The sequence below is a fragment of the Hyperolius riggenbachi genome, chromosome 10, assembly GCF_040937935.1.
Source record: "Hyperolius riggenbachi isolate aHypRig1 chromosome 10, aHypRig1.pri, whole genome shotgun sequence".
Lineage (NCBI taxonomy): Eukaryota > Metazoa > Chordata > Amphibia > Anura > Hyperoliidae > Hyperolius > Hyperolius riggenbachi.
The window spans coordinates 228,789,474-228,817,384 of record NC_090655.1 but is presented as its reverse complement, the minus strand read 5'-3'; the positions used below and the strand labels follow the sequence as shown (position 1 = coordinate 228,817,384).

General features: G+C 45.6%; 1 protein-coding gene across 2 annotated transcripts; it reads left to right on the top strand.

The window, feature by feature from the left end:
* The first annotated feature begins 7,612 nt into the window (after window positions 1-7,612).
* Window positions 7,613-21,181, top strand: LOC137534745 (gastrula zinc finger protein XlCGF57.1-like). 2 transcript variants are annotated; one of them, XM_068256373.1, is made up of 5 exons: window positions 7,613-7,693; window positions 10,116-10,194; window positions 10,314-10,411; window positions 10,497-10,905; window positions 16,924-21,181. In XM_068256373.1, the coding sequence occupies exons 2-5, from the start codon at window positions 10,161-10,163 to the stop codon at window positions 17,853-17,855; spliced, it is 1,473 nt and encodes a 490-aa protein (XP_068112474.1). In that variant the 5' UTR covers window positions 7,613-7,693; window positions 10,116-10,160; the 3' UTR covers window positions 17,856-21,181. The 2 variants fall into 2 exon arrangements, with proteins under 2 accessions (XP_068112474.1, XP_068112473.1); XM_068256372.1 differs by having other exon boundaries at window positions 10,296-10,411.
* The last annotated feature ends 6,730 nt before the right edge of the window (window positions 21,182-27,911 follow it).

Sequence of the window (27,911 nt, the reverse complement as noted above, 5' to 3'; positions counted from 1 at the left end):
TTTTTCACAAAGTATCATTTTCCGCTAACTTGTGACAAAAAATAAAATCTTCTATGAACTCACCATACTCCGTACGGAATACCTTTGGGTGTCTTCTTTCTAGAATGGGGTCATTTGTGGGGTTCCTATACTGCCCTGGCATTTTAGGGGCCCTAAACCGTGAGGAGTAGTCTTGAAACCAAATGTCGCAAAATGACCTGTGAAATCCTAAAGGTACTCATTGGACTTTGGGCCCCTTAGCGTACTTAGGGTGTAAAAAAGTGCCACACATGTGGTACCGCTGTACTCAGGAGAAGTAGTATAATGCGTTTTGGGGTGTATTTTTACACATACCCATGCTAAGTGGGAGAAATATCTTTGTAAATGACAATTGTTTGATTTTTTTACACACAATTGTCCATTTACATAGAAATTTCTCCCACCCAGCATGGGTATGTGTAAAAATACACCCCAAAACACATTATACTACTTTTCCTGAGTACGGCGGTACCACATGTGTGACACTTTTTTGCAGCCTAGGTGCGCTAAGGGGCCCAACGTCCTATTCACAGGTCATTTTGAAGCATTTGTTTTCTAGACTACTCCTCGCGGTTTAGGGCCCCTAAAATGCCAGGGCAGTATAGGAACCCCACAAGTGACCCCATTTTAGAAAGAAGACACCCCAAGGTATTCCGTTAGGTGTATGGCGAGTTCATAGAAGATTTTATTTTTTGTCACAAGTTAGTGAAAAATGACACTTTGTGAAAAAAAACCAATAAAAATTAATTTCCGCTAACTTTTGACAAAAAATAAAATCTTCTATGAACTCGTCATACACCTAACATAATACCTTGGGGTGTCTTTTTTTTCTAAAATGGGGTCACTTGTGGGGTTCCTATACCGCCCTGGCATTTTACAGGCCCAAAACCGTGAGTAGTCTGGAAACCAAATGTCTCAAAATGACTGTTCAGGGGTATAAGCATCTGCAAATTTTGATGACAGGTGGTCTATGAGGGGGCGAATTTTGTGGAACCGGTCATAAGCAGGGTGGCCTTTTAGATGACAGGTTGTATTGGGCCTGATCTGATGGATAGGAGTGCTAGGGGGGTGACAGGAGGTGATTGATGGGTGTCTCAGGGGGTGGTTAGAGGGGAAAATAGATGCAATCCATGCACTGGGGAGGTGATCGGAAGGGGGTCTGAGGGTTTGGCCGAGTGATCAGGAGCCCACACGGGGCAAATTGGGGCCTGATCTGATGGGTAGGTGTGCTAGGGGGTGACAGGAGGTGATTGATGGGTGTCTCAAGGTGTGATTAGAGGGGGGAATAGATGCAAGCAATGCACTGGCGAGGTGATCAGGGCTGGGGTCTGAGGGCATTCTGAGGGTGTGGGCGGGTGATTGAGTGCCCTAGGGGCAGATAGGGGTCTAATCTGATAGGTAGCAGTGACAGGGGGTGATTGATGGGTAATTAGTGGGTGTTTAGGGTAGAGAATAGATGGAAACACTGCGCTTGGGTGGTGATCTGATGTCGGATCTGCGGGCGATCTATTGGTGTGGGTGGGTGATCAGTTTGCCCGCAAGGGGCAGGTTAGGGGCTGATTTATGGGTGGCAGTGACAGCGGGTGATTGATGGGTGATTGATAGGTGATTGACAGGTAATCAGTGGGTTATTACAGGGGAGAACAGATGTAAATATTGCACTGGCGAATTGATAAGGGGGGGTCTGAGGGCAATCTGAGCGTGTAGGCGGGCGATTGGGTGCCCGCAAGGGGCAGATTAGGGTCTGATCTGATAGGTAACAGTGACAGGTGGTGATAGGGAGTGATTGATGGGTGATTGATGGGTAATTAGTGGGTGTTTAGAGGAGAGAATAGATGGAAACACTGCGCTTGGGTGGTGATCTGATGTCGGATCTGCGGGCGATCTATTGGTGTGGGTGGGTGATCAGATTGCCCGCAAGGGGCAGGTTAGGGGCTGATTGATGGGTGGCAGTGACAGGGGGTGACAGGGGGTGATTGATGGGTGATAGGTGATTGGCAGGTGATTGACAGGTGATCAGTGGGTTATTACAGGGAAGGACAGATGTAATTAATGCACTGGCGAATTGATAAGGGGGGGGGGGGGTCTGAGGGCAATCTGAGCGTGTGGGCGGGTGATTGGGTGCCCGCAAGGGGCAGATTAGGGTCTGATCTGATAGGTAACAGTGACAGGTGGTGATAGGGGGTGATTGATGGGTGATTGATGGGTAATTAGTGGGTGTTTAGAGAAGATAACAGATGTAAACGATACATTTGGGAGGTAATCTGACGGCGGGTTTGCGGGCGATCTAATGGTGTGGGTGGGTGATCAGATTGCCCGCAAGGGGCAGGTTAGGGGCTGATTGATGGGTGGCAGTGACAGGGGGTGATTGATGGGTGATAGGTGATTGGCAGGTGATTGACAGGTGATCAGTGGGTTATTACAGGGAAGAACAGATGTAATTAATGCACTGGTGAATTGATAAGGGGGGGGTCAGAGGGCAATCTGAGCGTGTGGGCGGGTGATTGGGTGCCCGCAAGGGGCAGATTAGGGTCTGATCTGATAGGTAAAAGTGACAGGTGGTGATAGGGGGTGATTGATGGGTAATTAGTGGGTGTTTAGAGGAGAGAATAGATGTAAACAATGGATTTGGGAGGTGATCTGATGTCGGATCTGTGGGCGATCTATTGGTGTGGGGGGGGTGATCAGATTGCCCGCAAGGCGCAGGTTAGGGGCTGATTGATGGGTGGCAGTGACAGGGGGTGATTGACGGGTGATTGATGGGTGATTGACGGGTGATTGACAGGTGATTGACGGGTGATTGACAGGTGATCAGGGGGATAGATGCATACAGTAAACAGGGGGGGTGGTCTGGGGGGGGGTCTGGGGAGAATCTGAGGGGTGGGGGTGATCAGGAGGGGGCAGGGAGCAGGGGGGGGGATAAAAAAAAAATAGCGTTGACAGATAGTGACAGGGAGTGATTGATGGGTGATTAGGGGGGTGATTGGGTGCAAACAGGGGTCTGGGGGGTGGGCAGGGGGGGGTCTGATGGGTGCTGTGGGCGATCTGGGGCAGGGGGGGGAGAAATCAGTGTGCTTGGGTGCAGACTAGGGTGGCTGCAGCCTGCCCTGGTGGTCCCTCGGACACTGGGACCACCAGGGCAGGAGGCAGCCTGTATAATACACTTTGTAAACATTACAAAGTGTATTATACACTTTGTATGCGGCGATCGCGGGGTTAACATCCCGCCGGCGCTTCCGTATAGCCGGCGGGATGTTGCGGCGAGCGAGTGGTGACAGGCGCCGGCGGAGGATCGCGTCACGGATGACGCGATCGCTCCGCCCATGCCCTTAAATGGACCGCCGCCTCTGTGGGTGAGGCCGTCCTGAAGGGCTCCACTTCCCCGCCGCCCCTGTGTAGTGGGCGGTCGGGAAGTGGTTAAATTGATTGGTCCCTTTTCAAACTGCATACATTTGCATAAAAATTTGCATAATTTCGGAACAAATTCCATGGGCGTGGAGCGGTAGTTAAATATCAATATGAGCTTGATTATGCATCCTTGCAAATAGCATGATTCTAATGGTGTGTACACACTTGAAAGATAAATGAAAGATCTTAGACCAATTTTACCCCCTACCACAGCGTTTCCCAACCTATGTGCCGCAACACATTCATGTGTCGCGGCAGTCTCGGGGAGGTGTCGCCGCTCCGCTGTCTTCCTCCCACGTTCTCTGCCTCTGCTCCGTGTAATTAAAGCAGGGCTACAAGAAAATGGCCGACGATGTCCACAAACACGGGCGATGACGGCCATTTTGTTGTAGTCCCGCTCTAATAATACACAGTGGAGATAGAGCAGAGAGCGGGGCACTGAAGAGACGTCATCGTTGGAATTCACAGAGCTGGGTGAGTGAGCCACCTGCTCGTTCTACCTGGGGGGATCACCGAGCTCCTATGCTTGGCTACCTACACCTAACATCCTAAACTAGGAGGGCTTTGCTTAGCAAACCATACTTATGGCACCCTACAAACCTATACTGCGGGCACCTATATACTTATACTGCAGGTGTAGTGCCGAGTTGTCCTACTTTGTCGAAATGTACTACCTGGCCTAATCTGGTAGTGTCAATCGATAGACAAGGTGTCTAAATATGCAATTGTATCGAGATATGCTACTGGTCTGCCTAACTTACTCACCCTTCTCCACTCGTAACCCTAACTCTACCCCCTCTCCTATCCTAACACTAACCCTCCCATCTGTTCTCCTAACGCTAACCTCCCTTTTCTACTCCTAACACTAACCTGCTCCTATGGGATGCTTAGTAGTAGTTATTATCGACAAGCCGGCGGAAGGATATCAGGCAAACTGAGCTCAAGTGCTGGTGCACATGCCCAGATCGGATTTCAGCATGTCTTGATAGGAAGCATAAATCGGCATTACACAGGCACCCATATACTTATACTGCAGGCACCCATATACCTATGCTAAGGACACCTATATACCTATATTGCAGGCACCTACCCCTGACTTTCTATACTACTGGGGGTACCTATGCCTGGCTACCTATATTGAGGGTACCTACACCTGACTTCTTTTACTGGGGGCACCTATACTTCACTAACTAACTACTTATACTGAGTCTGAGGGCTTTTTTTTAACGGGGGCTGGGGGGGCAAACCGTGGCTAAAATGTGCAGTGTAAATTGTCATTGCTGTGCGATCATTCCAAATCGGGGAGGGGGGGGAATGTGTCACAGAGATCGGAGCATTTGGCGTCATGCGTCATGACTTCGAAAACGTTGGGAACCACTGCCCTACCATGTAGTATGAGAGCCATACCTACACTGTCTATTCTATTGAGCTGAACTCCCCATCAGATACAAATCTTTGCAAGATGCTGCTCACAAAGATGCTGTACACATGCAAAAGATCAGTTCCTGCAAAAGATCTGTTCCTGCAAAATGCATTCATAGTCTATGATATCTGCAGATCCTCATACACACCTTGTTTAACAGACATTCATCTGCAGATCAGACAATCATCTGCAGATCTGAAAATCCATCCTGGTGAATCTGATCTGCAGATGAATGTCTGTTAAACAAGGTGTGTATGAGGATCTGCAGATATCATAGACTATGAATGCATTTTGCAGGAATGGATCTTTTGCAGGAACTGATCTTTGTTTGCAGTTAATGATCTTTTGAATGTGTACAACATCTTTGTGTAACAGCATCTTGCAAAGATTTTTATCTGATGGGGAATCCAGCTCCATAGAATAGACTGTGTAAAATATGACTCTCCTAGTACATGGTAGGGGGTAAAATTGGTCTAAGATCTTTCATTTATCTTTCAAGTGTGTACACACCATAACAGTCAGTGCTGCCCAGGGATGTTTGATCAATAAAACAGTTTGTTCAACTAGATAACTAACGTGACCGTGGATGATGTTGGTGGTGGCTGTCTGAGGTCCCCGATGTGCGCTCCACTGCATAGGATAAGGTGCAAAGGCTCTTGTACAGAGGCTCCTGTAGCTTTAGTGGCGGTGTGTCCGTTAATCGGACCAGCCGGCTGAGATGCGGGAGGGCTGCGCGCTTGCTCTCGCCGCTGCGCGGCTTGGTCCCTGGGAGCTTTCTGATAGTGACGTCATTCAATAATAATACAAGATTATGCAAGAGGTGATCAGATAGTGACGTCACTCACAGTCTTCCGCTTATGCGTTTCAGGAGGTCTGCCTCCCTTCGTCAGAGCGCTCTGATGCAGGGAGGCAGACCTCCTGAAACGCGTAAGCGGAAGACTGTGAGTGACGTCACTATCTGATCACCTCTTGCATAATCTTGTATTGCAGATTTGAGTGTGCACTGCTGTGCCTTTTAGTTTGCTGACAGGATGCCTGCAGACCATTCTAAAAGGCAGGCGCTGCTTGGAAATTAACTCATTTAGGGTCCAATTACAATGGGGATCGCAAAACATTAGAAAAATCACTAGCATTCTGCAACAGAGATTTTTTTTTCATGGTTTTTGTGTATATTTTACAGGAAAATGTTGCAATATTTGATCGCAATTCTCTGTTTAACATTTCAATCACGATCGCTCTAAACTCACAGAAAAGTACTGCATGCACCACATTTTTGTTTACCGCAAATCGTGAATTGCCGGCGATTGCCACAGTGAGATCTCTGCCATATAACTTTAATTACACTAGTGCTTTTCAAAGCGCTAGCGATCGCCGGCAATTTGGGAATTGGCAGTAAACACCCGTAAATTGACCCATGGTGAATGGGCCCTTAAAGGGAACCTAAACTGAGAAGGATATGGATTTTTCCTTTTAAAATAATACCAGTTGCCTGACTCTCCTGCTGATCCTGTGTCTCTAATGCTTTCAGCCACAGCCCCTCAACAAGCATGCAGATCAGGTGCTCTGACTGAAGTCAGACTGGATTAGCTGCATGCTTGTTCCAGGTCTGTGATTCAGCCACTACTGCAACCAAAGAGATCAGCAGGACTGCCAGAAACTGGTATTGTTTAGTAGGAAACATCCATATCCCTCTCAGTTAAGGTTCCCTTTAACAATCTGTGTTTTGCTTAGTGGACGCTACTACCCTGTTTACAAAGCTCTCTACAACCTTTCTGACCCATAAATCGCACTAGTTTCTAGATACCACCCCAATCACAACCTCTGCTCTGCACGCAACCTTCTTCAGTCCTTCTTATGAATAGCCACCTTGCATAATCATCTTCTCATGGGCCTCTCTCCTCTGCTGGATTTCTCTTACAAAAAACATTAGTGGTTTTCCAACCCCTGAAACCTTTACATGCACCCTTAATTAAAACTCACTATTTCAGACAATCCTCTGGCCAGACTCTGCTTTTTCCTGAATATAATCGAGAAATCTGGCTTTTCTGGATACCCACCTTATGTATGGCCCTACTTCTTATTTTTTGAGATGAGAAAAAGGGACACTTAAGCCACGCCCCTGTCACACCCCTGGTCAAGCCCCCACCACGTCCCTAGTCACGCATACCATAAAGATTTCATAAGAAAAATATGTTGTTTTATCATACAAACCACACTGGTCCTTTCTGTCCTGGTTCATTTTTCATCTTCATAGTAACATTTTAAAATTAGTAATATATCAATTTAAAGGATGTGAATAAAGTTTGGAGTCAATCAAACACATTTTCAGTATAGAAATACATATATTTATATAGAAAGAGGGACAAAGTCCTGAAAGAGGGACAAAGTCCTGAAAGAGGGACAAATGAGAGGGAAAAAGGGACAGGGCTTCCAAAAAGGGACTGTCCCTCCGAAAAAGGGACAGTTGGGAGCTATGCCTTAGTCCACCACATTGTGAGCATGCAAGGGAAAGGTTCGTTCTTTTTTTTTTTTGTAAGTTGCTATAGACTTTTGTCATAAATAATTATGTTGCCTACTAAATGTATCATCCTCATGTACCAATGCCTGTATGTTTATGTACCATTTGTGTTTCGTACTCTGTACAGCACCACAGATATGGTGGTGCTATCAATAATAACAAAGCTTATCTTTGGATATGTAGTACTAAAAGGAAGGCAGCAGTACTCATATACTCCACTTGGTGGTGATCTTGCTTACTCCACGTTGAAGGCACAGATGGGAAACTATAGAGCTGCAGGAAGTTGAGAGGCGGTATTGTTGTTGCTGGGACTGGCAGCAGAGGAGGTAAGAGGAAATTATTTATTTTATATTTACCATGCATTAGCCACCATTCGTCTCCTCCCCATCACCATTACCTGCTGCTACAAATACAGAGTATAACATATGTTGTATAGTCAAGTCTGAAGACGTAAGTGGCTTAAAAAGGCTCCAAATTATAAAATGATAGCATAAACGAGTAATCAGTCTTTTCAACAGAATAGAGCTAATATTCCAATTTTGACTGATGTCAGTTTGATTGCTTTTGAGAGTTTACTTTTCGGAGTTGAGCCAATTAGACTAATTCAATAAAAAGCATTATCTTCAGGACAGGGGCATAATGACAAAGCAAGGGCAAACATTTAACAGGGGCTCCCTACCTAAGTTCTGCCCTCCACCTAAAAATGACCACCTTTTTAACCTCCTCCAAACCCCATTAACCCCCTCGCAAGTGAGGTCAAATGTCCTCTACACCCCACACAAATGCGGCCAACCTACCCAGAAATCACAGCAAAGGTTTGGTTGCAAACTCAGTATAGGTAACCAGAAATAGTTCTTCCCCTTTGCCTCTCACCCTCAGTATAGGTAGCTCTCTCAGTATAGGTAGCCCCTCTCTGTCCCACATCTAATAGCAGAGCAGCACACAGTGGAAGATACCTTTTCCATTGTCATCCGGTCCTCTTGTCACTTCAGTGCATGTGGTGGTGTTCCTACATACCATCCCAAATGCATGTCATGTGACATCAGGAGACTACAGAGGAATGCTGACGCCTGCTGAAAGGCTGCATTGAAGACCTGGCGCCGATGGAGCAGTCTTCTGCTGTGTGTGGCTCGGCTATTGGATGTGGGACAGAGAGGCTAGCCCCTTGGCCCCCTTGATGTTGCAGGGGCTATAGTTATGCCCCTTTTTCAGGACACTGGACTAGAACGAGTGTACAGATCATGGACTAGAACGAGTGTACAGATCATGTGATCTGACGAAAGTCTGACTGCATGCTTAAGACATGTGATTCAGATACAACTGTAGTCAACAGGGCTGTGGAGTCGAGGATCTCTGCTGCCTCCTCCATCACTGATCTCTGCTGCCTCCTCTCCCATCTACCTCCTCCATCACTAATTTCTGCTGCCTCCTCTCCCATCTGCCTCCTCCATCATTGATCTCTGCTGCCTCCTTTCCCATCTGCCTCCTCCGTCACTGATCTCTGCTGCCTGCTCTCCCCTCTGCCTCCTCCGTCACTGATCTCTGCTGCATCCTCTCCCATCTGCCTCCTCCATCATTGATCTCTGCTGCCTCCTTTCCCATCTGCCTCCTCCATCACTGAGCTCTGCTGCCTCCTCTCCCCTCTGCCTCCTCGATCACTGATCTCTGCTGCCTCCTCTCCCATCTGCCTCCTCCATCACTGATCTCTGCTGCCTCCTCTCCCATCTGCCTCCTCCATCACTAATCTCTGCTGCCTCCTCTCCCATCTGCCTCCTCCATCACTGATCTCTGCTGCCCCCCCCCCCCCCCTCCAATCTGCCTCCTCCATCGCTGATCTCTGCTGCCTCCTCTCCCCTCTGCCTCCTCCATCACTGATCTCTGCTGCCTCCTCTCCCATCTGCCTCCTCCATCATTGATCTCAGCTGCCTCCTTTCCCATCTGCCTCCTCCATCACTGAGCTCTGCTGCCTCCTCTCCCATCTGCCTCCTCCATCACTGATCTCTGCTGCCTCCTCTCCCATCTGCCTCCTCCATCATTTATCTCTGCTGACCCCTCTCCCATCTGCCTCCTCCATCACTGATCTCTGCTGCCTCCTCTCCCATCTGCCTCCTCCATCACTGATCTCTGCTGCCTCCTCTACCCTCTGCCTCCTCCATCACTGATCTCTGCTGCCTCCTCTCCCCTCTGCCTCCTCCATCACTGATCTCTGCTGCCTCCTCTCCCATCTGCCTCCTCCATCACTGATCTCTGCTGCCTCCTCTCCCATCTGCCTCCTCCATCACTGATCTCTGCTGCCTCCTCTCCCATCTGCCTCCTCCATCACTGATCTCTGCTGTCTCCTCTCCCCTCTGCCTCCTCCATCACTGATCTCTGCTGCCTCCTCTCCCATCTGCCTCCTCCATCACTGATCTCTGCTGCCTCCTCTCCCATCTGCCTCCTCCATCACTGATCTCTGCTGCCTCCTCTCCCATCTGCCTCCTCCATCACTGATCTCTGCTGCCTCCTCTCCCATCTGTCTCATCCATCACTGATCTCTGCTGCCTCCTCTCCCATCTGCCTCCTCCATCACTGATTTCTGCTGCCTCCTCTCCCATCTGTCTCATCCATCACAGATCTCTTTCTGCTCCACAACTAATGCCTGCTTGCTCCTCCAACACTGATCGCTGCTGCTATCTTTTGCATCTGTACTATTGTGTATGTCAGGTTTCAGTAAGGTGTCAGGATGTTACTGTCTATTTTTTCAAGCAGAAGTGGCAGTATTGAGGAGGACAAACGCATCCCTACAAGGACATCATGATGGAGAATCAGCCGTCCATCACAACAAAGAGTAAGAGACTTTCACTTCTTGTAAAAGCAAAAACAGCATTGAGAGTCTACCTAGATCTCCCTATCGTCTGATAGATATATAGAAACAATTCATTCTGTCAGTGTGTGTGTTCCCTGCAGGTGGATCCAGTAACAGAAAACAATCAAAGAGATGTACAGGTCCTGTTTATGACAATGATAGCAGCGAAGAAAATGGCACCATCCCCCATCATTATCAGGTAGGTGAATCTCATAGAACTCAGTTTCTCCATATTTTACAGTTCAAATGTTAAATATGTTCATTTTATGGTTTTGTTGCTTTAGGGTGAAAAACAGATGAATTTGAAAGTTGTCGTTAAGGAGGAAGAAGAAGAAAATGAAGAAGAGCCATATGTGATGGGTGAAGAGCAGTTTATGAAGGATGGTAAAATGATGGAGAAAGAAGAAGATGAAGAAGAGCCATATGTGATGGGTGAAGAGCAGTCTATGGTAGATGGGGAAATGATGAGGACAATTAAAGCGGAAGTAGTAGAGACGTATCTGATGGGCGAGGAGCAGCCTGTGGAGGAAGGTGACATGATGGTCAGGATTAAAGAGGAAGAAGAAGAGACGTATGTGATGGGTGATCAACAGTCTGTGGAGGAGAGTCAAGTGGTGATGACAATAAAAGAGGAGGAGGCTGAAACCATGACGACAATTAGAGAGAAGCAATGCTTTCTCGATATCGGCAAAGGTAAAATAATACACACTAAATGTAAAAGTATTTCACATTTCTGTTTAAAGAGTATAAATGTTAAATATACTGCACAGATGGAAATAAGATTGTAGAATCACCAGTCTTTTCCATCTTGGAGGTTAAAACAGGAAATTCTGAATCAGGTTGATGCCATTTTTTTCAGCAAAGTTTAAAGGTGCAAAGTAAACGTTCAACCCAAAAGAAAGGTGTTTTTAAAACTTTACATGCAGATATACTGTTTGAATTGTTATAAAGCACGGCTTATATACAGTACATTCAAACATCACAGGGAAGTACATAGATTAGTTGCTCATATAAATATGTGCAATTAATATGCATTACAGTGTACCTGAGAAAGGGGTAAAAAGTTGACTTTTACTTACCTGGGGCTTCCTCCAGCCCCCATAGTCTTTGAGGTCACTCAGTGTCCTCCAAGATCACTGTCACCATAATTAAAGTCCATGACCTGGCTGGGTTGTGCAGTACGGCAGGGGTCACCAACCTTTCTTGGCCCGAGTACCAATTTCCTGTGTGGATTTTTCCTGGGGACCAGGGGCAGGGCTGGGTGTAAAGTAGGGAAGGCATGTTAGTGTGAGAGTAAGGTTATGGAAGGTGATAGTAGAATATGGTTTAAATTGAAACCAATATTCTAGTATCCATTATCTCCATTAGTAGTGGCATTCTGTGCAACCCCTCTGATTTTGCTTCTGCACATGTGTACATAAAGGCAGCATTACCAGAGGACAGAAAGGAACAGGAGAGCTGCAATGGTGCACTAACAATTATTTAACTAATCAAGAAAAAAAACATACACTTACGATTTGTAGAGTTAAAAATCACATAAACAAGACTTTCTCTCAGAGAAAGAGGAACCAAATGTGATTTTTAAATCTACAAATTGTAAGTACTGTTATGCTTTTTTATTAGTTCAATAAAGAGTTGTTAGGGCTCTAGGACAGAAAGAACACCAGCACCCCATTGGTGTATTAGGAGCAGCACCTGAGCATTGAATTTAGCCCAAATGAGACTGTAGTTTTTCTTATATTGCTCAGGTCCGTGGGGCTGTCCTCATCTCATCCAGATCAGCATGCAGCAAGCGTCACTAGGTTGTGCTGTCCTCCTTTCACAGCTGTCCACTGCGCTACACGTAACTTTTACATCTCTGATTCAACGTCGGTACAGAAACGAAAGCAGTAAAGCAGACGGCTATGTAAGGAGGACAGCGCCACTTGATAGTGCTTTGCTGTATTCTAATTTGGATAAAAGAAAGAGTGAGCTTAGAGGCCAGGCTCACGGACCAGCTGAAAACAGCCCATGGACCGGTAGTGGGCCACGGACCGGGGGTTGGGGACCTCTGCTTACGGTGCATGCCTGCTCAGTTGTGCTTCCATAGCCGGGAGCCTGGTGCACATGCGCAGCTAGAAGTCTTTATGAACTGTGCATGCACAGATAGCTTCATTTCTGAGAGAGTGATTGAGGAGGCGAATGGCCAGGACTGTGCATAACTTGTCCAGTCATGGACTTTAATTGAGGTGATAGCAGAACACTGTATCTAAGGCTGAAATAAAATGTGTCTATTCACTCAAAACCATGCAAGCATAGAAATTTGTGATCTCTGTTTAATCCCTGATCCTCTGTATTAAATCACTGTATACATTTTGGTGCCCACATCACTGTGATTTGATGTCACCTTTAAGTTTAGTAACTTGAAAGTCACTTAAGCTGTGTCCTGTGAAAGGTAAATGCGCAGAGCACTGGGAAATCAGTTTGATTGTTGTTAAAAATTAATCTGTGAATGTTTATTCATGACACAAAGTTTGCCCTCTTTTCCCCACATAAAATTTTGGGGGCATTTTTTCACACATGATTAGGTGTCATGAGTTGGTTGATCCACATGAAAATGTGCCTTATATTTTGTGTTTCTTCGGTGAACCTTACCTTGATATCCTGTCAGTGAAAGAGATGTGTGTGCTGGTCTCAGGTGTTCCATTCTGCACTGACCTACAGTGGAGGAAATAATTATTTGACCCCTCACTGATTTTGTAAGTTTGTCCAATGACAAAGAAATGAAAAGTCTCAGAACAGTATCATTTCAATGGTAGGTTTATTTTAACAGTGGCAGATAGCACATCAAAAGGAAAATCGAAAAAATAACCTTAAATAAAAGATAACAACTGATTTGCATTTCATTGAGTGAAATAAGTTTTTGAACCTCTACCAACCATTAAGAGTTCTGGCTCCCACAGAGTGGTTAGACACTTCTACTCAATTAGTCACCCTCATTAAGGACACCTGTCTTAACTAGTCACCTGTATAAAAGACACCTGTCCACAGAATCAATCAATCAAGCAGACTCCAAACTCTCCAACATGGGAAAGACCAAAGAGCTGTCCAAGGATGTCAGAGACAAAATTGTAGACCTGCACAAGGCTGGAATGGGCTACAAAACCATTAGCAAGAAGCTGGGAGAGAAGGTGACAACTGTTGGTGCGATTGTTCGAAAATGGAAGGAGCACAAAATGACCATCAATCAACCTCGCTCTGGGGCTCCACGCAAGATCTCACCTTGTGGGGTGTCAATGGTTCTGAGAAAGGTGAAAAAGCATCCTAGAACTACACGGGAGGAGTTAGTGAATTACCTCAAATTAGCAGGGACCACAGTCACCAAGAAAACCATTGGAAACACATTACACCGCAATGGATTAAAATCCTGCAGGGCTCGCAAGGTCCCCCTGCTCAAGAAGGCACATGTGCAGGCCCGTCTGAAGTTTGCCAATGAACACCTGAATGATTCTGTGAGTGACTGGGAGAAGGTGCTGTGGTCTGATGAGACCAAAATAGAGCTCTTTGGCATTAACTCAACTCGCTGTGTTTGGAGGAAGAAAAATGCTGCCTATGACCCCCAAAACACCGTCCCCACCGTCAAGCATGGGGGTGGAAACATTTTGCTTTGGGGGTGTTTTTCTGCTAAGGGCACAGGACAACTTAATCGCATTAACCGGAAAATGGACGGAGCCATGTATCGTGAAATCCTGAACGACAACCTCCTTCCCTCTGCCAGGAAACTGAAAATGGGTCGTGGATGGGTGTTCCAGCACGACAATGACCCAAAACATACAGCAAAGGCAACAAAGGAGTGGTTCAAGAAGAAGCACATTAAGGTCATGGAGTGGCCTAGTCAGTCTCCGGACCTTAATCCAATAGAAAACCTATGAAGGGAGCTCAAGCTCAGAGTTGCACAGAGACAGCCTCGAAACCTTAGGGATTTAGAGATGATCTGCAAAGAGGAGTGGACCAACATTCCTCCAAAAATGTGTGCAAACTTGGTCATCAATTACAAGAAACGTTTGACCTCTGTGCTTGCAAACAAGGGTTTTTCCACTAAGTATTAAGTCTTTTATTGTTAGAGGGTTCAAAAACTTATTTCACTCAATGAAATGCAAATCAGTTGCTATCTTTTATTTAAGGTTATTTTTTCGATTTTCCTTTTGATGTGCTATCTGCCACTGTTAAAATAAACCTACCATTGAAATGATACTGTTCTGAGACTTTTCATTTCTTTGTCATTGGACAAACTTACAAAATCAGTGAAGGGTCAAATAATTATTTCCTCCACTGTATTACTGTACACCATATGAAAGGTCCATCTCCATTCCTCAGTATAGCATCATAGTACCAACAAATGAGGAGGAGATTCTGTACACCATATGAAAGGCCCATCTCCATTCCTCAGTATAACATCATAGTGCCAACAAATGAGGAGGAGATACTGTACACCATATGAAAGGCCCATCTCCATTCCTCAGTATAACATCATAGTACCAACAAATGAGGAGGAGATTCTGTACACCATATGAAAGGCCCATCTCCATTCCTCAGTATAACATCATAGTGCCAACAAATGAGGAGGAAATACTGTATGTACACCATATGAAAGGCCCATCTCCATTCCTCAGTATAACATCATAGTGCCAACAAATGAGGAGGAGATACTGTACACCATATGAAAGGCCCATCTCCATTCCTCAATACAACATGTATTAGGAGCAGCACCTGAGCATTGAATTTAGCCCAAATGAGACTGTAGTTTTTCTTATATTGCTCATACTGTACACCATATGACAGGCCCATCTCCATTCCTCAGTATAACATCATAGTACCAACAAATGAGGAAGGGATACTGTACACCATATGAAAGGCCCATCTCCATTTCTCAGTATAACAACATACTACCGACAAATGAGGAGATACTGTACACCATATGAGAGGCCCATCTCCATTCCTCAGTATAACATCATATTACCAACAAATGAGGAGGAGATACTGTACACCATATGAAAGGCCCATCTCCATTCCTCAGTATAACATCATAGTACCAACAAATGAGGAAGGGATACTGTACACCATATGAAAGGCCCATCTCCATTTCTCAGTATAACAACATACTACCGACAAATGAGGAGATACTGTACACCATATGAGAGGCCCATCTCCATTCCTCAGTATAACATCATATTACCAACAAATGAGGAGGAGACACTGTACACCATATGAAAGACCCATCTCCATTCCTCAGTATAACATCACAGCACCAACAAATGAGGAGGAGATACTGTACACCATATGAAAGGCCCATCTCCATTCCTCAGTATAACATCATAGTGCCAACAAATGAGGAGGAGATACTGTACACCACATGAAAGGCCAATCTCCATTCCTCAGTATAACATCATAGTACCAACAAATGAGGAGGAGATACTGTACACCATATGAAAGGTCCATCTCCATTCCTCAGTATAACATCATAGTACCAACAAATGAGGAGGAAATACTGTACACCATATGAAAGGCCCATCTCCATTCCTCAGTATAACATCATAGTGCCAACAAATGAGGAGGAGATACTGTACACCATATGAAAGGTCCATCTCCATTCCTCAGTATAACATCATAGTGCCAACAAATGAGGAGGAGATACTGTACACCATATGAAAGGCCCATCTCCATTCCTCAGTATAACATCACAGCACCAACAAATGAGGAGGAGATACTGTACACCATATGAAAGGCCCATCTCTGTTCCTCAGTATAACATCATAGTACCAACAAATGAGGAGGAGACACTGTACACCATATGAAAGGCCCATCTCCATTCCTCAGTATAACATCATAGTGCCAACAAATGAGGAGGAGATACTGTACACCATATGAAAGGCCCATCTCTGTTCCTCAGTATAACATCATAGTACCAACAAATGAGGAGGAGACACTGTACACCATATGAAAGGACCATCTCCATTCCTCAGTATAACATCATAGTGCCAACAAATGAGGAGGAGATGCTGTACACCATATGACAGGCCCATCTCCATTCCTCAGTATAACATCATAGTACCAACAAATGAGGAGGGGATACTGTACACCATATGAAAGGTCCATCTCCATTCCTCAGTATAACATCATGTTCTCAACAAATGAGGAGGGGATACTGTACACCATATGACAGGCCCATCTCCATTCCTCAGTATAACATCATAGTACCAACAAATGAGGAGGGGATACTGTACACCATATGAAAGGTCCATCTCCATTCCTCAGTATAACATCATAGTACCAACAAATAGGAAGGAGATACTGTACACCATATGACAGGCCCATCTCCATTCCTCAGTATAACATCATAGTACCAACAAATGAGGAGGAGATACTGTACCCCATATAAAAGGCCCATCTCCATTCCTCAGTATAACATCATAGTACCAACAAATCAGAAGATTAAGTACAACATATGAACATATAAAAGGTCCATGTTCATTCCTTAATGTTACATACAACAAATTATGTGAAATTACTGTTTACCATATATGATGGATAAATCTTCATTCCTTACCACATCCGTGTCATAAGTTTACAAATATGTTTTAGACCAACAAACTTGACCCCATAACTTGGCGACTAATGTCACAACAAAATAACCATTTAACTCTGTCCTATGTTCTTTTTTTTTCCTAACAGATGGAAACTATATCAAGAAACATTTGAAGAGCCATCTTATTCTAACTCCGGCTGATAATGCTAACGAACCCAAGAAAAATCACACAGGTGAACGTCCTTTCTCATGTGTGAAGTGTGGGAATAGTTTTGCCAAAAAAAGTCACCTTCATACTCACCAGAAAAGTCACTCAGGAGAGCGTCCTATTTCATGTTCAGAATGTGGGAAACACTTCACCCTGAAAGAAGACCTTCTTAAACATGAGAGAAGTCACACAAGCGAGCGGCCCTTTTCCTGTTCAGAATGTGGAAAATGTTTCACTCGAAAAGGAGTTCTACTGATACATCAAAGAACTCACACAGGCGAGCGCCCTTTTTCATGTTCAGAGTGTCAGAAAAGTTTTACCCAGAAAGTTCAGCTTCTTAAACACCAGAAAAGTCACACAGGGGAGCGCCCTTTTCTTTGTTTAGAGTGTGGAAAGTCTTTTGCCCTGAAAGGACACCTTTATACTCACCAAAGAAGTCACTCAGGATTACGTCCTTTTTCATGTTCTGATTGTGGGAAATGTTTCACTTTGAAAGGAGTTCTTAGTAGACACCAGAGAAGTCACACAGGTGAGCGTCCCTTTTCATGTTCAGTGTGTGAAAAAAGTTTCACTTTGAAAGGAGATCTTCGTAGACACCAGAGAAGTCACACAGGCGAGCAACCTTTTTCATGTTCAGAGTGTGGAAAATGTTTCTCTCAGAAAGGAGACCTTCTTACACATCGGAGAATACACTCAGGCGAGCGTCCTTTTTCATGCTCTGAGTGTGGGAAATGTTTCAAACTGAAAGCGCACCTATGCAAACACCAGAGAAGACACACTGATGAACGCCCTTTTTCATGCACGGAGTGTGGAAAATGTTTTGCACAGAAAGCATATCTTGTACAACATCAGAAAAACATACACTGCTGATGACCAATGAGAGCTGGGTGGTGGCATCTTAAAGATTTATAACAGTTGTCAATGAAAGCTTTTATCATAGAAGTGATTTTCTGTAAAGGGTACAACCACAGAACAAAATGAAACCATTGGTGGAGTCTGATGAGAAGAATAGCTTTCTGGCATCACGTATGTCTTGCATTTACCAGTTCGTGTGTTGTAGTGTGGGGGGTTCCAGAATGGTCCCAAATAGTGCCAGGTGCTCAAGTACAGAGATTTCACTACTGGAATCACCAAAAAGACCGAGACACTTCCTAATCCACAAGAAGTGAATTTGTTTTATGCACATTTAATGTAATGAGGGGCTTCCAGCATGCAGTACAGTGGTGCAAGACGATGAGTGACACCTTTTGACTTTTCAGTATTTCCATAGACAGTGAGGGAAATAAGTATTTGATCCCCTGCTGATTTTACTAATTTGCCATCTGACCAAGAAATGACTAGTCTATAATGTAATGGAAGGTTTTACTGTAGATGTGAGAGACAGAATAACAACAAAGGAACCCTCAAAATCCCCAGTTTTTCTAAAGTCAGAGCTTGATGTACATTGTAATGAGTGCAATAAGTATTAGATCCTCTATTGAAAGGTGACTTAGTGCTTGGTGGCTAAACCCTTATTGGTAATCACAGGGGTCAGGTGTTTCTTGTTGTTGGCCACCAGGTTTGCACACATCTCGGGAGGCATTTTGCCCCACTCCTCTTTGTAGATCCTCTCCAAGTCAGTAAGGTTTGGAGGCTGATGTTTGGCAACTCGAACCTTCAGCTTCCTCCACAGACTTTCTATTGAATTAAGTTCTGGAGACTGGCTAGACTGCTCCCGGACCTTCATCTGTTTCTTCACCCACTCATTTGATTCCTTGGCCGTGTGTTTTGGGTCATTGTCATGCTGGAATACCCATCCGTAATCCATGTTCAGTGTTGTGTCTGAGGGATGGAGGTCCTCATCCAAAACTTTAAGGATCATTGGCCCCTCAATGCAGTGTCCTGCAGTTCTGTATCATTAGAAGAAAAACAAATGTAAAGCAAAATGTTTCCACTTCCATGCTTTACTGTTGTTTGAGTTATACTATATAGTATTTTACTTCCTCAAAACACGGCTTTTCGAGTAATTCCAAAATGCTCTATTTTGGTATCATCTGACCACAGCACATTTACCAAAGCCTTCTTGAGCAAGGGGCTTCCTGGGTGTTCAATTATTTCACTATGACATGTGTTCTTTAAAGCTGCGTGCACACGTGAGATAAAAGTTTTTTGAAGGCTAACGATTAACAACGATTGGCGCATAATCTTTGTGAAGGTTATAAAGGACCTTAAAAGATATAGATAAAAGATATTTGACGCTCAGTCTTTCAAATCCATCTTGGCGGATCTTAAAGAGAACCAGAGATGAAGCACCCTCTTGTATTTTACCTTATAAATCAGTGGGAACATGACAGTAAACACCTAATCTGCTCTTTGTTTCATCTGTTTAATCTGACTGTTATCACCTCTGATAAGAATCCCCGACTGAGCACTCAGTCTAGCTTTGCTACGGAAAGATTATAGCTGAGTCTGTCTTCTCTGGTGTCTTTTTAAGCCCAAGCCTGCCCCCTTGTGGCTCTGCTATAATGACTCAGCTATAATTATTCCCTGCAAAGCCAGATTGAATGCTCAGTCCGAGATTCTTATCACAGCTGATAACAGACACTTTTAGCAGTGCGGATGAAACAGTGAGCATGGTAGGTGTTTTCTCTAATGTTCTTATTGATATATATGGTAAAATACACAAGGGTGCTTCGTGTCTGGTTCCCTTTAACCTTTTAAACCTGGTACACACATCTAGTTTTGATTGGCCAATGGTTGGTCAGTTTTACCACCTCCATGTAGTATGAGAGCTTAGCTGCACAATCTGTTCATAGTATTTAAAGTCTGTTGGCCCGGATACTACATGGAGGTGGTAACATTTGTCAATGATTGGCCAATCAAAATTGAATGTGTGTATGCACGTTTAGCCTGGCACACACTTAAATTTTGATTGGTCATTGATTGCCACTTTTACCATCTCCATGTAGTATGATTTTACAACAGATTTTGAATATAATGAACAGATTATGTAGTCAAATCCTCATATATCATCAGTTATATCTTAAAGGAGTACTGTAGGGGGCAAAAGGGAGAAAGAGTTGAACTTACCTGGGGCTTTTAATGGTCCAGCCCATCCCCCCAATCCCCCCCGCCCCACATGTTCTGTGCCTGCGCAGCCACTCGCCAGTGTGCCGTTCTCCACCGCCGGTTGACTTCTGGAATTTGTAACTTTAAAGTCGCAAAACCACCTCTTTACTGCGCCTGCGCGGCCTTCGCTTTGCTCCCGCTGACATCCCCAGCAGCGTACTGCACAGGCTGTACTGTGCCTGCGCAGTACTCTCCTGGAGACGTCAGCGGGAGCGAGGAGAACGCTGCACAGGGGCGCAGTGGCAAATTTAGGAAGTGAACCGGTGGCAGGGACTGGAGCATCGGCCAGTGGCTGCGCAGGCACCAAATGTCTGCAGGGGACCATTAGAAGCCCCAGGTAAATTCAACTTTTTCCCCTTTGCCCCCTACAGTACTCCTTTAACCCCTGTATGCACAGCGCAAGCGTGAAGAGGAAGGAAAGCATTTCTTCTGCAAGAACTAATGAGTTTGCATGTGTACACCGTTGCTAGAACTAGGCAGTGGCTGGATAGTGTACTAGTTAAGGGCACCGCCTTTGACACAGGAGACCAGGGTTTGAACTCTGGCTAAGGTCAGGATTACCTATTCAGTAAGGAGTTCAAGGCAAGACTCCCTAACACTGCAGGGTGGCCTCCTGAGCGCGTCCCAGTAGCTGCAGCTCTTGAGCGCTTTGAGTCCGACAGGAGAAAAGCGCTATACAAATGTTAGGATTATTGTTATCAGTTTTTCAAACCTTCCTGACAAAGCTATGCAGCAGATTAATTCCACGTTTTCCTAAGTTTAATCTGATGTCTGTACGCAGCTTAAGGCCTGGTACAAACTTTCAGTTATGACTGGCCAATCACTGACCAATTTTACCACCTCAATATAGTATGAGAGTTTACCTACACAATCTGCTCATAGTACTCAAGGGGCTCGATTCACAAAAGGGCGCTAACCTAGTTTGCACGCCTAAAGACTTTGTGCGTGCAAATTAGGACGCTAGGTAGTTTGGGCGCATAAAATTATTACCGTTCGCACGCAGCGCGGTGCACCGAAAACGTCGCACAGTGCGCCGTTAACATCGCACTGTTCGCGTGGAAATTTGCCTTTGCATGCAGTGCGCCGAAAAGGTCGCATATGGTCCCCCTAAAATGTCGCACCAGTCCGCCTAAAAGGTCGCACCATCGGGCGCACTGGTGCGACGTTTCAGGGGCACCATATGCGACCTTTTCGGCGCACCGCATGCAACGTTTCATGCGCACCGGTGCAACGGTTTTCGCGCGAAGCGTTTTGCACGACTATTAGTGCACACAAAGCTACTTTGCGTGCACTAAGGGGCTTTTCACTGGGGCGCTAACACTTGGCACCCTTTTGTGAATCAAGCCCAATATCTGTTGACCCTCACACTACATGGAGGTGGTTAAATTGGCCAACGATTGGCCAATTATAAGTGGAATTGTGCACCAGGCTTTACTCATGAACATGAGCATTTACCAATGGTAGAGACGATGGCATGTTGGACTGGGGTGTTTTTAGATCTTTCAGAGTACTGCATACCTTGCTCTTTGTGTGATCTTTGCTGGTTAGCCACACCTGGGGAACTAGTGTTGAATTGCCTCCATGTGTATACATAATCTTTCTGACCATGGACTGCTGGAGCACCAGTACCTGTGTTTTCAGAAGTACACAGAACTCTGCAATCCTGGGTGATGAGGATCAGACTTGGACTGCGAAAACCCAGACTTCTGTTCTTCAAACAAGGCTGAGAATCCCACTGATTGTCATCCCATGGACTGAAACACCTGATTGTAATGTTCCCTTTAGATTAAATGATCATCCAATAAAGACAAACATTACTTTGGACCATTTTTTGTTGTCTATTACGCACCGCAACCTTGTTAACTGGGAGGAATCTCTGCACTGAAGTCATCGTCAAAATAGAGGTCTTTGGGGCAGATTCATTATGCTTAATGCGTTGAAACAGCACAAGTTACATTTTATCATGAACGTTAATGAAAGAAATGTGACTTAATGATAGCGTGGGCACGCTACACCCGCTACTGGTAGTGTAGTGTGCGCTCCTTAGCAACGGCCCATACTTGTAAATGGCGCACGATAATGACATATCGCTACCGCGATACGTCACTAGCGTGGCCGGTTACATTAATTGGCATAGTGAGAACTGCAGCTACAGTTCCAATAGTGGGCAGCCAGGACGTGTCTTGTGCCCATTTCAACTGCTCCGGTGACGTTTTGCCCATTGTAAAATCTTTCCTTTGCTTGATTTATCTATTTAAGGTGAACCAAGATGCAATACAGGGAGCATCCATCTTTTTATTTTCTTTTGAATTGGGGGAAGGATTTCCAGTTCCCTGGCTGGCAAGGTGCCCACCAATGTTAAGATGTGGGTTGGTATCGCTTAGTTCCCTGTTCGTGGGATCAACATATGTCTGGTTACTACCATAGCAGCCTTAAATGGTGATAAACGATTAATAAGACTTGAGGCTGCACTATTTTTTTCAATAAATAATTTAAAAAAAAGGTAAGATTAGGGTTACATTACGGAAAAAGAATGTATTTTTTCTGCACGTAGTTTTATTATTCTCTACCAGGGGGTGGTCTGATCCTCTATGAAACACAAGAGGAAGCTGAGGGTCAGAGGTGAATGAGGAAGTAGAGGGGAGACATTGCAGCGACTGGCACTGGTAGAAGAGGTAACAACATGTTAGTACTATATAAGTGTACTGTAGTATATTTGCATCCAGTTACCTCTACCAAGCCACCGTGTCCCCTCCCCCCACATTCAGTAACTTCTGCTTCACACAGTATAATTTAATGCATGTCACAGGCTAGTGACCGTAACAAGAATGATTTGTCTTTACAATAGCAAGAAGTTTTAAATCAGGATGATACCATTTATTGGCTAACTAAAAATGAATAAAATAAGCAAGCTTTCGGCCTTGCAGCCTTCGTCTGGCTTATATCCTGTTAGTTACTAACAGGATATAAGCCAGACGAAGGCTGCAAGGCCGAAAGCTTGCTTATTTTATTCATTTTTAGTTAGCCAATAAATGGTATCATCCTGATTTAAAACTTCTTGCTTTTACTGATGGCTAACACGGTACAATACCCTACTGCTACTTCTTTACAATAGGTGAATGCTAGATCAGTGCTGTCCAACATGTGAGCATGGAGGGGTATAGTTTCTACATTCTAGGGCATTGGAATAGGTGGGGTTGGGAGAGAGGTGAAGTATGTGCCCTGAGCATGGCGCACCATGCAATTTTTACCTCAGATCCTATTCAAGGGAGTGATCAGATTGATATTCAGATATGAAATCAATCGGAAATCGAAGAAATCTAGTGTACAAGTATTTGATCTTTTCGATTTCCAATCAGATTTCCAATATTTTTTCTGATTTGATATCTTGCAGCACGGTGGTGTAGTGGTTAGCGCTCTCGCCTTGCAGCGCGGGGTCCCCGGTTCGAATCCCAGCCAGGTCAACATCAGCAAGGCGTTTGTATGTTCTCCCCGTGTCTGTGAGGGTTTTCTCCGGGCACTCCGGTTTCCTCCCACATCCCACAAACATACAGATAAGTTAATTGGCTGCCACCTAAAAATTGGTCCTAGACTACAATACATACACTATGCATAGACATAGGACTGTGGTAGGGACTAGATTGTGAGCTCCTCTGAGGGATAGTTAGTGACCAGACTATAAATACTCTGTACAGTGCTGCGTAATATGTCGGTGCTATATAAATACTGTACACACGGTCCTGCAGCCAGTATTTGGCTCAATATTTTCCAGCATGTCTGTTCAGCTTCCAATTGAGAAAAATATTGATTTTGAGCTTGGGATTGGTTGCTGGCGGTCAGCAGGCTGTGTATTTTTTTTTGTGTGCCTAATCTGATCCCTTTCTTGATGAAATGTGGAATCTGAAGCAGGGGCGTAACTAGAGAAGAATAGCCCCTGCCATTGCTGTTGTGTGTGTGTGTGTGTGTGTGGGGGGGGGGGGGGGCAGAACTATGGGAGGCCCATCTACTAACCTTCCCTTCCTCTGATACAGGAGACTATTCTACAGATCAGGTGTTTTTGTGGCTACTCTTGTTATGGGAGTGAAGCTCATGATGTCAAGTTTGTTTTCTGACCTTTATGAGATGGGCCCCAAGGCTGTAAAGGGCACCAAGGGAACATTGAGGGGCCTCTTCAAAGTTTTGCTGGGGAGCCCCATGAATTGTAGTTACCCCACTGATCTGAAGTGAAAATTGCATTGTGCACCTTTAGATATTAGATAAAGATGTTCTCATAAATTTGACTTCTCCGTTCTTCTGTTTTGCAGTGTTGGGATTAGGGGGCCGGAAAGTTGGACAGAGCTAATAAGATTTGGAAAGTTAATGACAAATTAACGGACACCTCAATGAATTACTCCTTTGCTTTCTGGATCTGATTAGTCCCATGCAAAGTTCCAGATAAGATCCAGCTAATTCCAATAATTATAGGATGAAAAGTATGTGAAAGTCAATTTAAATTTCATTTACACATTAGGCACAGGGTACATAAGGGGGAGGTTAAGGATGAGCAACAGGGGGGCGGAGCCGGACATGGCGCGGTGAAGACGTCTCTGAACAGAGCTCCGGGCACACAGCCACTTTCAGCCCGTTATGGAGGCTCCTGCTGACCAGCAACCCACCACCGAAACGCCCAATACGAAGGGGAGCAGAAAAGCTACCAAACCAGCCCGGCTGCCTCTGCAAACCCCACTACTTCGGTAGCAAAATACTTCACAGGCCCCACCACGAGACACATGACGGACAAGATAGCGGAGGCTTCTTCCTCATCAAGACAGGCCTCTAAACAGGCAGACACCGGAGCATCTAAGAACCTAGAGGAGATCTGGGAATTTCTCAGAAGTCTCCCCACGAAACATGACATGGAAAGACAGACGGAGCAACTCCAACACACCACTAAATCTGAAATTGCGAATCTGCGCACCGACCTCTCCGCCATTTCTGACAGAATGACAGGAGCCGAGAGAGACATAGAAGACCTCCAGTCTGAGCTCCGCAAGCTAAAAGAGGCCCAGGGGAAGCAGACGGGTTTACAGGCCCTCTTTAGATCCCAGATAGAGGACTTGCAGAACCGTAGCCGACGGAACAATGTCCGCATAAGAGGCTTACCGGAAGCTACTAGATCCGAAGACCTGATCCACACAGTCAGGGCCATCTTTGAACGCCTGCTGGAGCGGCCTCAGTCCACACCGATCAGGGTCGACTGAGTTCACAGAGCTCTCCGCCCGATACCGCAGGGCGCGGCACCTCCGCGGGATGTCATCTGCAGAATACACTATTTTGATGTGAAGAATGACATAATGGCGGCTGCACGTCGACATGGACCGGTCGACTTTGACGGAGCCTCTATTACATTATATCAAGACCTGGCACCATTCACACTGGCACAGAGAAGAGCTATGCATCCCCTCTTACAAGTCTTGAAGGAGCAAGATTTCACATATAGCTGGGGCTTCCCATTTCACCTATTTGCGAAAAAGGACTCTTGTTTCGCAACCCTCAGAGCACCATCCGAGCTGGCAGATTTCTGCAAAACCCTGGGAATCTCCGAAGTAGCCCTCCCACTCTGGGACCCGGACGCTTTGCTTCTAAATGGACCACCGAAACCAGCCAAGTCTGCCAGAAGAAATAACCCGATGTCGTGAGTATGACTGGCACAATCTATCAGTGCTAAACTGTCTGATATACGCCATGATACTTTGATCTGCATAAGACTCCCTATGGCATGCTATGTTTACACCCATGTATGTTATTTCCTTGAGCTAGAGGTCCACGACCTGGCTCTTTTCTGCATAAAAATTTGGAAATAAGGAGCTGTAGAACCAACCCGTCTACATGGAACGTATTGCTATATTTTCTGCCTTTCATACTCTTTTACCCGCTGTTTGCGGGGCTAATACAGAAGGGCATGCCAACGGGAGATGGCTCAACACTTTAAACCTCCCGGGTACACCGGCAAACGAATGTTCCCCCTTCATCCTTCAGTGACCTTGTACTGTGCCCACTGCATCCTTCAGTGACCTTGTACTGTGCCCACTGCATCCTTCAGTGAACTAGTTGTATATCCAGTGCCCACTGCTGTGCCCACTGCATCCTTAAGTGACCTTGTACTGTGCCCACTGCATCCTTCAGTGGCCTTGTACTGTGCCCACTGCATCCTTCAGTGACCTAGTTGTATATCCAGTGCCCACTGCTGTGCCCACTGCATCCTTCAGTGACCCTGTACTGTGACCACTGCATCCTTCAGTGACCTTGTACTGTGCCTACTGCATCCTTCAGTGACCTAGTTGTATATTCAGTGCCCACTGCTGTGCCCACTGCATCCTTCAGTGACCTTGTACTGTGACCACTGCATGTCCGGGTCACCGGGTGCAATTAATTTTTTGGCCAGCACTATGACGTTGTGCTGCTACTACTACCACCAGTATGTTGGCATGGTCCTTCTGTGCTGCTGCTGCTGAACTGACCGCCCGCATTGTCCTCCTCCTCCTGACTCAGTCGCTTCCCGCTGCTGCACTCTGCGTTCACACTGCCCGGGTCACCGGGTGCATTTAATTTTTTGGCCAGCACTATGACGCTGTGCTGCTACTACTACCACCAGTATGTTGCCATGGTCCTTCTGTGCTGCTGAATTGACCGCCGGCATTGTCCTCCTCCTCCTGACTCACTCGCTTCCACCAATGTACTCTGTCTGCGTTCACACTGCCCGGGTCACCGGGTGCATTTAATTTTTTGGCCAGCACTATGACGCTGTGCTGCTACTACTACTACCAGTATGTTGTCGTGGTCCTTCTGTGCTGCTGAACTGACCGCCCGCATAGTCCTTCTCCTGACTCAGTCGCTACCACCACTGCACTCTGCGTTCACACTGCCCGTGTCCACTGACAACTCTGCTGTGATGTCATTGCTAATTGCTGCAAAAAAAAAAAAAAAAAAATACAAAAACCTCTCTGGGGCCTTTTTGGCGTCAGCCACTCATCCTCCTCCAGCGGTACCTTCGCCGCCAAGTGCCATTGGAACTCGCCTTCACCTCTTTGACTGCTTAACGCGTATATCCCTTTTTAAAACCACTTATTACCAATTAATAGCCCCATTTAAAGTGTTGATTTCACTTTAAAATCCATTTTCTCTAGAAAAAAAAAATTTTGGGAATTTTTTATGTTGAAGTTATGTTGCCCCTTATCACCTCGATAGTCCATGCAATTTGGGGGATTGTAGCATGTATGGGGGCTTTGTTATTAACGTTAAAAGAAAATCCGCCTCCGGGCGGGAATCCACGCGTGATTACGCCATTCACGGCAGAAAATCCGCATTGTTGCGTGGACGCGGGCGAAAATCCGCATGCGGCGGGGCCGAATGCGGATTTTTTTTTTGCAACCACGCGGATTGCCGAATTCGTGGATGAGGCACATCCGAGCATCCCTGTGTACAGTAGTGCAAGTGAGGGGAGGGGGCACCCAATGATCCTCTCCGCCAACCTAATGACCTTCTGTAGTTTGAGCTTGTCACTGGTGGTGGCGCCGGCATACCAGACCAAGATGGAGGAGCAGAGGATCGACTCAGTCGGTGGCGGAGCAGAAGTTGGTCAGAATTTCTTGGATCATGCCGACTTTCCTTAGCTGTCAGAAGAAGTAGAGTCTTTGCTGGGCTTTCTGTTGGATGGCAGTGATGTTGGGCCTCCAGCTGAGATCTCTGGAGATGGTAGTGCCCAGAAGATGGGCACAGGGCACTCTAGCTACCTCCTTGCCATCAATATAAATTGGAGGTGGGGTGGGAGCAGACCTC

Coding starts and splice junctions, on each gene's coding strand:
- LOC137534745 (XM_068256372.1), top strand. CDS start 10,161: ATGATGGAGAATCAGCCGTCCATCACAACAAAGA. Junction 10,195..10,295: donor GCCGTCCATCACAACAAAGA/GTAAGAGACTTT, acceptor TCATTCTGTCAG/TGTGTGTGTTCCCTGCAGGT. Junction 10,906..16,923: donor CTTTCTCGATATCGGCAAAG/GTAAAATAATAC, acceptor TTTTCCTAACAG/ATGGAAACTATATCAAGAAA.